Below are 10,165 nucleotides of genomic sequence, written 5' to 3'. Positions count from 1 at the left end.
GCACTTTTGTCCCTGGAGACAGGCAGAGCAATCTTTCTTGATAATTGTTCCACAGGGATGAGCAAACGTTTCATTATCAACAATTCCCAGTATATGATCTACCCTGGAAATATTAGGATGAGATGAAAAGCATGCTCTTCTCTGCTGATGTACCTATAGAGTGGAGCCATGAAATTCTTTTCAGGTGTAACTTCCTAGCAAATTTTACATTTGATCAGGAGCTGAATGAAGTTTCTAGTTTGATTTATTTTTCCCTACTGAAGAAAACAAAATGACTGCATTAAAATTTAAAAATAATTTGTCTCAAAAAAGAACGATGTTTATTAGAGAAATTTTCAACTTACATGATCTTTGTGTTTTATTTGTGAGCAAAATTTGTGGCCGACATACTTCATAGACAGATAATATTGAAAGAAGTGTATTTTACCAACCTTGGCCTCCAGTAAGTATTATTCTCAAAGGTAGAAGGTTTTAGGTAGAATCAAATAAAATGGAGATATTTTCAGAATATGTACACTGATATTATTTAAACCTTTCCCTAAGTAATGCCAAGTTTTGTAGAACCAGAAATACAGAGTTGATGTAATCATGGTCTGCAATCAATGTGCATACTTAGAAATATAATTTTGGAAGAAATTTAATTTTGAATTATCAAGTTGTACAAGCATCCTGCTGTTTGAACATTTATACTAATATATGGTCTATAATTTAGCATATGCTACTGAAATTCACTAAAGATGAAATGAATATTTCATTAGATAATAATGTATACTAATATTACTGTTAGTATAATAGTAAATATATTGGGAAAGAAAGAACAGTGCATGATGCATTAAACTATATATATCAAACAATTATATATGTATCAATTTATATATATATATATGTATATATATCAAATTATCAATTATATATACCTCAAACAATTTTTGTTATTATATATCTAAAAATTTTTTCAGGTTTGTTAAAATCAATCATAAATAAGAATATAGTATTATGGGTATTCCTTTTGCAGTAGATCTACCTTGGTAGAATATCAGATCCAATATTTAATAGCTCTGACTCTGGTTGGGTTAACTAAATTCACAGTGCTTTTTTTCTCATATGAAGAATGTGTCAAATGGTACTAACTATGGTATAATAATCTGATGGTAATTAAATGCATTAATAATGACAAACCTTAAAACAGTATCAGTCATTCTAACTATTCAATTGTATTAGGTTTTGCTACATTATATCCAAATATAGTTACCCTTATTTCTATATTTGATAGTCAAATTAAGAGTTTTCTTTTCATACTCTCTACAACCCTCTTCTCACTCTCTAGAAACATCAAACTATAACATCAAATATAAATACACCATGTTGTTTATAAAACCGCAAGCTTTTTGAAGTAATTCATGTCAAGTATCAACTTTGATCTCAACCATTTGGAGCATTTGAACACTATGGGCAGAAGGAATATCACACAGGTGTCTGACTTCATCCTCATGGGACTGACAGATTCTAAAGAGATCCGGCTGGTCCTCTTCACCCTCTTTCTCCTGATATACCTGATCACTGTGCTGGGGAATGTGGGGATGATACTGATAATCCACCTGGACCCCCAGCTTCACACCCCCATGTACTTTTTCCTCAGTCACTTGTCATTTCTTGATCTCAGTTACTCAAGCGTCATCACCCCTAAAACCTTAGACAACTTACTAACTTCCAAGAAGAATACTTCATACCTGAACTGCTTCACTCAGATGTATTTCTTTGTCTTCTTGGGTGCCACTGAATGTTTCCTTCTCTCCTCCATGGCCTATGATTGCTATGCAGCCCTGTGCAGCCCTCTGCGTTACCAGGTGGTTATGTCCACCAGGCGATGCTGCTCTCTTGTCTTTGGATCCTATTTGATTGGCTTTATGGACACCTCTGTCAATGTTCTGTGCTTGAGTAGATTGTATTTCTGCAACTCAAAGATAATTTATCACTTTTTCTGTGATGGACCAGCAATTTTAGCGCTGTCCTGCACTGACACACATGACATTGAAATCATCATATTCATTTCTGCTGGCTCCACCCTACTGGTGTCTCTTATCACAATATCTGTGTCCTATGTGTCCATCCTGTCCACTATCCTTAAAATCACTTCCACTGCAGGGAAGCAGAAAGCCTTCTCTACCTGTGCCTCCCATCTCCTGGCAGTCACCATCTTCTATGGCACTATGATTTTCACTTACTTAAAACCAAGTAAGTCCTACTCCTTGGGAAAGGATCAAGTGGCTTCTGTTTTTTATACTATTGTCATCCCCATGCTGAACCCCCTTATATACAGTCTTAGAAACAAAGAAGTAAAAAATGCACTCAATAGGGTCATGAAGAAGAGAAAGGACTCCAAATAATTAAAGTAACAGTGATGTTAAACTTCAAAGTCATTTTTCTTTTCATTCCTGTAGTGTATTTCCTTGCTGTCTCTTCAGAGACAAATAGAATTGTTTGTTTATTTATTTTGCTGAGCCATCATTTGCCTAACTAAATGTAATCTATCTAAATATAAAAAATATAATTTTATTTTTAAGAATATGCCTTTGGAAATCGATATTATAATTGGAAACCAGAACCATGTTAAACCTAGTCTAACTATACACATTTTAAAGTGAAACTGATTTCCTAAATGAAAAAGTATAGTTGTCAGCTTTTCAAATATGTCATATATATTCTAAAACGTAATCCAACTTCAGAGAATGTTATGATGGAAAAGAGGTCAATTTTGGGAACAATGATGCCAATTTCAGAAGTCATTTCCTTTACTTTAGAGAGAAGCGTTATAGCAGAGTGATTTGAACACTTGCTTGGGAACCAAACATTCCAAAATTTAGATTCTAGGACTGCTGCTCTATTACTTATATAAACCATAGATCACTGAAAATTCAAGCCTCAAGTTTCCTCAACTGCACTAGATAAATAATAATTCCAGGTCCATATAGTTACTATAAGGGGCTTCCCAGGTGGCTCAGTGGTAAACAATCCATCTGTCTATGCAAGAGACATGTGTTTGATCCCTGGGTCTGGAAGATCCCTGGAGAAGGAAATGACAACCCACTCCAGTGTTCTTGACTAGAAAATTCCATGGACAGAGAAGCCTGGTGGGCTATAGTCCATGGGTTTGCAAAGAGTCTGACAGGACTGAGTGACTGAGCATACATGCACGCACACAGTTACTATAAAGATTAAATCAATTCATGTATGCAAATCATTTAAGGCAGTACTAATAAATGTTAACCATTATCATAAGAATATTGATATCCCTCCAGTATTTTTAACACACAGTGACTTCTTTGTAATGGATATATAGTTGTGTTTTATGAATTATTTTAGGTTGGTTTAAAAGGCAAACACACAAACAGCTAAGGAAACACTCACCACCTCACAATTTTGGCTTTTGAGTGGAATATGTTAACATTGTAAAAATTTGAAAAATATTGAAAATTTAAGGAAATAGAAATGCACTGGAAGTTATTATGTGTTTAGTATGTGTTCTTCTAGATTGATAATTGTGTAGGTTTTGTGTGTATATATTATGAACATGTGTGATATTTCTGACATTTCCTACATTTTTGAGACTTTCTTCATACACTTACATGTATAAACTTGAATATTCTTTTTATCATTGAAATCTAAGATAACTAAGTTTGTATGTGGGAAAGATGCTCATTTTGCCATTCTTTGGACATGAAATATTAAATTCATCAAGTTAACATTCTGCATGAAATGTTATAATTTTGATGACTCCCTGAAAATATTGATTTTATTTTTTAAATTTTTTATTTATTATTTATTTATTTTGGAGTGTAATAGCTTTACATAAGTGTGTTAGTTTCTGCTGTACAACAGAGTGAATCACTTATTACACACATATCCCCTCACTCTGAGCCTCTCTCCACACTTTCACTTTACATGAAACACTGAGTGGTAATGAAAGAATTTGGGAAATCACATGTAAATGTTTATTGAAGGGAAGTGAAGATTAATTTGAAGAAGTATTTTTTTAAAGAAAATGTATTTGTATAATATTTCTCTCTCACCAAATATATTGTAAGCTCTTTGAGAAAAGAATTTGGTTAGTCATAGTTTTACTCTCCACAACATGTAGCAAATGTATAACTTATTCAATATGCAAGTAAATATTTTCTTTCATTTTTGCTTGCTGGTGAAGGCACAGTGATGAATTCATTAAAATGAAAGATTTTACTTCATTCAAGTTTATATTATGTTTTGGTATTTGCACTTCTTCCTGTGGCTTCCCAGGTGGCATTGTGGTAAAGTACCTGCCTGCCACTGCAAGAGACATAAGAGATGTGGCTTGATCCCTGGGTTGGGAAGATCCCTGGAGGACAGCATAGCAACCTACTCCAGTCCTCTTGCCTCGAGAATCATGTGGACAGAGGAGCCTGGCAGGCTACAGTCCATGGGGTCACACAGAGTCAGACATTCCTGAAGATACATAGCAAGCACAATGGTGAATATTAGCACTCAAAAAATATTATTTTAATTCAAAATTCTGACTATCAAAAAAACTCTTAACACTTGTGCAAAATATGGCCTAGTGAGTGATTAACCAATAGATTTCATTTCCAATTACTTTTTCCTTTGTAGTTCAGCTCAGTTCAGTTCAGTCACTCAGTAGTGCCCAACTCTTTGTGAGCCCATGGACTGCAGCACACCAGGCCTCCCTGTCCATCGCCAACTCCCAGGGCTTACCCAAACTCATGTCCATTGAGACAGCATCTCTAATTTTCTTGAAGAAATATCTAGTCTTTCCCATTCTATTGTTTTCCTCTATTTCTTTGCACTGATCATTGAGGAAGGCTTTCTTATCTCTCCTTGCTATTTCTTTGAACTCTGCCTTCAAATTGGTATATCTTTCCCTTTCTCCTTTGCTTTTTGCATCTCTTCTTTTCACAGCTAATTTTTAAGGCCTCCTGAGACAGCCATTTTGCTTTTTTGCATTTCTTGTTCTTGGAGATGATCCACTGTAGTTAGGATATGGAAATGAGTGTACACATAATTATATTTTGTTCATATGATTTAAAATCATTGGAGTCAACTGGTTAGGACTTCTCATACACCATACATCACAAACAAATCTCCTATAGACCTATCAGTCTTCAGTCTTGAGAGTAGCTGAAGACAATTCATGAGAAGGGGTCTGTGTGTGTATATGTACATGTTTGGTCTAAATTTTTAGTTTTCTTCTCTGATCTATATTATTGGTGTCTGCCTCCTACAAACTTAATTTTACAATTAAGTATTTTACACTATAAATCATTGTGACAACTGATGAAGCACAGTATGCATTATTTTAAGGACTTATTAAGACTGTCTTTTTTTAAAATATTTATTGGGAGCGGCCCTAAAATGGGGGAGAAACAGGATGGGGAGACCACTTTCTCCCCCAAATTCATCAAAAGATCATTTAAACGCTAAGCAAATTTCACAAAACAACTTCTGAATGCTGGTGGAGGACACCAGCACCCAGAAATGCAGCCCATTCTCTTCAAAAGGATGTAGGACAAAATATAAAAGATAAAAAGAGAGACAAAAGAGTTAGGGACAGAGACCTGCCCCGGGGAGGGAGTCATGAAAGAGGAGAAGTTTCCAAACACCAGGAAATCCTCTCACTGGTGGGTCTGTGGGGAGTTTTGGAATCTCAGAGGGCAACATAACTGGGAGGGGTGGGGGGGAAGAACCCACAGATTATGTGCCTAGTCACGACTCCCAGCGGAGAAGTAGCCCAGATGCTTGAGTCCACCAGCAGCGAGCAGGGTTGAACAGGGAGGCATTTTGCTTTGCTTAGGGTGGGGACAGGCCCTGGATGCCGTGAGGACAATCTGAGGGAGCAAATGTGAGATAGTAACCCAAACTGTGGGATAATCAGAGAGAAAAAAAGAGAGAGAGCCTGGCCCACTCACAGAACAAAGGATTGAGGGGACACCAGAAGAGAGCTAGCCGGCTGTGGACTGGCCCCTCCCCCAAGCCCCCCACCAGAGGCTGAGAGCCAGGTGGGCGACAGCCAGAGCCTGAAGGCGAGGGGCAATCTTGACCACAGAGATGGCATCCTCCACCAAACTGTGAGCAGTCTCCCAGTTACTAACCAATCTTCCTGGGATCCTGGACGGTTGACATCCACCAGGAGGGTTGCAGTCAGAGATCAGCTCCCCAGAGGAGACACACCTGAGACAGTGCTCTTGCTGCACACCCAGGAAACCAAAGTTCTCAGACCAGGGAGGTGATAAGAGTCACTGCCCAGCTGGGAGAGTGCACTCTCCAAGCACCTGGTCTCCTGAGCTGCTCGGACCTGGGAAGGGCACAAAATGCAGGCCCAACCAAGTTTGTGCCTTTGTGGAGTATGCAAGAACCTGAACCTGAGTGGCTTAGACCTGGGAAGTGCACGCACCCCAGGACCTGCTTTAGACAGTTCCCCTGCAGAGCAACCTGGAGCCTGAGCAGTGTAGACCGGGAAAGTACACATACCATGAGCGGGGGCAAACCCAGTGTGGCCCAGACGCTGTGAGTACTCCCCACACATGCCAGTGATATTTCTTTGCAGTGTTTCTCCCTTCCCACAGCACAACTGAACAAGTTAGCCTAAATAAGTGACCAACTTTGCCCCCTTGTGTCAGGAAATTAGACACTGAAGAGACTTGCAAACAGAGGAAGCCAAAATAAACAAAGAAGACGGAACTTCTCTGGAAGTGACAGGTGCAACAGATTAAAATCCCGTAGTTAGCACTGACCACACTTGAAGGTGCCTATAGACCATGAGAAGAAATATAAGCTAAAACAAGGAAAGATATGAAACTGAACTGACCCCACTGCCCTCAACAGCTCCAAAGAAATTCCTAGATATATTTTACTATTATCATTTTTAATTTTTTTAAAATTTTTAAGTTCTTTATTATTTCTTTAATTTTCATTTTTATAACCTACTATTACCTTGCAAGAAAAGACCTCACTTTTAAAGCAAACTTCATATATATTTTTAATAATTTTTCTGATTTTGTTTTGTTAATATTGTATTTTTGAGAGTCTAACCTCTACTCTAGATTTTTAATCTTTGCTTTTTGGTATTTGTTATCAATTTTGTACCTTAAGAATCCAATCTTAAGTGTCCATTTTTACTTAGGAATGTGATTGATGGCTTGATTGCTCTCTCCCTCTTTTGATGCGCCTTTTTCTCCCCCAGGTCACCTCTATCTCCTCCCTCCCCCTTCTCTTCTCTACCCAACTCTATAAATCTGTTTGGGTATTCAGTGCTGTGGATAACATTTAGGAAATGGATTACTGGCAAGATCTGTCTCTCTCCTTTTGACTCCCCCTCTTCTCCTCTTGGTCACCTCTATCTCCTTCCTCCCTCTTCTCTTCTCCATGTTACTCTGTGAACCTCTCTCAGTGTCCCTCACTGTGGAGAATCTTTTCACCATTAACCTAGATGTTTTATCATTGGTGCTGTATGGATGGAGAAGTCTTGAGACAACTGTAAGAATAAGACTGAAAGCCAGAGGCAGGAGGCTTAAATCCAAAACTTGAGAACTCCAGAAAACCCCTGACTCCAAGGAACATTAATAAACAAGAGCTCATCCAAAAGCCTCCAAACACTGAAACCAAGCTCCACCCAAGAGCCAACAAGTTTCAGAGCAAGACATACCAAACTAACTCTCCAAAAATGCAGGAACATAACCCTGAGCATTAAGATACAAGCAACCAAAAGTCACACACACCTCAAAACTCACTACTGGACACTTCATTGCACTCCAGAGAGAATAGATCCCTCTCCACCCACAAGAACACTGACACAAATGTCCCTAACCAGAAAACCTTGACAAGCCACTCATCCAACCCCACCCACAGGGAGGAACCTCCACAATAAAAAGGAACCACAAACTTCCAACATACATAAAGGCCACCCCAAAAACAGCAATCTAAACATAATAAAAATATTATTCAGCAGGAAAAGGAACATGATAAATGCTCACTAAACCAAACAAAAGAGGAGGAGATAGGGAGTCTACCTGAAAAAGAATTCAGAATAATGATAGTAAAAATGATCCAAAATCTTGAAAACAAAATGGAGTTGCAGATAAATAATCTAGAGACAAGGATTGAGAAGATGCAAGAAATGTTTAACAACGACCTAGAAGAAATAAAAAAGAGTTAATCAATAATGAATAATGGAATAAATGAGATCAAAACACTCTGGAGGGAACCAACAGTAGAATAACTGAGTCAGAAGATAGGATAAGTGAAGTGGAAGATAGAGTGATGGAAATAAATGAAGCAGAGAGAAAAAAGAAGAAAAGAATTAAAAGAAATGAGGACAACCTCAGAGACTTCTGGGACAATGTCAAATGCCCCAACATTCTAATCATAGGCATTCCAGAAGAAGAAGACAAAAATAAAGGCCATGAGAAAATATTTGAGATAATAGTTGAAAACTTTCTAAAATGGGGAAGGAAATAGCAACCCAAGTCCAAGAAACCCAGAGAGTCCCAAACAGGATAAACCTAAAGTGAAACACCCCAAGACATGTATTAATCAAATTGACAAAGATCAAACACAAAGAACAAATATTAAAAGCAGCAAGGGAAAAGCAGCAAATAACACACAAGGGGATTTCCATAAGGATAACAAGTGATTTTTCAATGGAAGCTCTTAAGGCCAGAAGGGAATGGCAGGACATACTTAAAGTGATGAAAGAGAAAAACCTACAACCCAGATTACTGCACCCAGCAAGGATCTCATTCAAATATGGAGAAATCAAAAGCTTTATAGACAAGCAAAAGCTGAGAGAATACAGTACCACCAAACCAGCTCTTCAACAAATGCAAAAGAATCTTCTCTAGACAGGAAACACACAAAAGGTTTGTAAACTCGAATCAAAAACAACAAAGTAAATGGCAACGGGATCATCCTCATCAATAATTACCTTAAATGTAAATAGGTTGAATGCCCAAACCAAAAGACAAAGATTGGCTGAATGGACACAAAAACAAGACCCTTATATATGCTGTCTAAAAAAGACCCACTTCAAACCTAGGGAAATATACAAAATGAAAGTGAAGGGCTGGAAAAACATATTTAATGTAAATGGAGACCAAAAGAAAGCAGGAATAGCAATACTCATATCAGATAAAATAGACCTTGAAATAAAGGCCTTGAAAAGAGACAAAGAAGGACACTACATAATGATCAAAGGATCAATCCAAGAAGAAGACATAACAATTATAAATATATATGCACCCAACATAGAAACACCGCAATATGTAAGGCAAATGCTAACAAGAATGAAAAGGGAAATTAACAGTAACACAATCATATTGGGAGATTTTAATACCCCACTCACACCTATGGATAGATCAGTCAAACAAAAAATTAGCAAGGAATCACAAACTTTAAATGATACAATGGACCAGTTAGACCTAATTGATATCTATAGGACATTTACCACAAAACAATGAATTTCACCTTTTTCTCAAGTGCACACGGAACATTCTTCAGGATAGATCACATCCTGGGTCATAAATCTAGCCTTGGTAAATAAAAAAAAAAGAAAGAAAGAAATCATTCCAAGCATTTTTTCTGATAACAATGTGGTAAGATTAGATGTCCACTACAGGGGAAAAAAATGAAAAATAAAAATACAAACATATGGAAGCTAAACAACACAATTCTTAATAACCAAAAAATCTCAGAAGAAATCAAAAAATAAATCAAAATATGCATAGAAACGAATGAAAATGAAAACACAACAACACAAAACCTATGCAATTCAGTAAAAGCAGTGCTAAGGGGAAGGTTCATAGCAATACAAGCTTACCTCAAGAAACAAGAGAAAAATCAAATAAATAACCTAACTCTACACCTAACACAACTAGAAAAAGAAGAATTGAAGAATCCCAGGGTTAATAGAAGGAAAAAAAATCATAAAAATTAGGGTAGAAATAAATGAAAAAGAAAGGAGACCATAGAAAAAATCAACAAAACTAAAAGCTGGTTCTTTGAGAAGATAAATAAAATAGACAAACCATTAGCCAGACTCATTAAGAAAAAATGGGAGAAGAATCAAATGAACAAAATTAGAAATTAAAATGGAGAAATTACAACAGACACCACAGAAATA

The 10,165-nt window shown here is 37.0% G+C and overlaps 1 protein-coding gene across 1 annotated transcript; it reads left to right on the top strand.

Annotated features, from left to right (window-relative positions):
- The first annotated feature begins 1,448 nt into the window (after window positions 1-1,448).
- Window positions 1,449-2,387, top strand: LOC113904661 (olfactory receptor 8H1-like). The gene has a single exon (XM_027561780.1). The coding sequence runs from the start codon at window positions 1,449-1,451 to the stop codon at window positions 2,385-2,387; it is 939 nt and encodes a 312-aa protein (XP_027417581.1).
- Window positions 2,388-10,165: the final 7,778 nt, after the last annotated feature.

Source organism: Bos indicus x Bos taurus, chromosome 15 (assembly GCF_003369695.1).
Source record: "Bos indicus x Bos taurus breed Angus x Brahman F1 hybrid chromosome 15, Bos_hybrid_MaternalHap_v2.0, whole genome shotgun sequence".
NCBI lineage: Eukaryota > Metazoa > Chordata > Mammalia > Artiodactyla > Bovidae > Bos > Bos indicus x Bos taurus.
The sequence above is the reverse complement of the archived record's forward strand: the minus strand, read 5'-3'. Positions and strand labels throughout refer to the sequence as shown.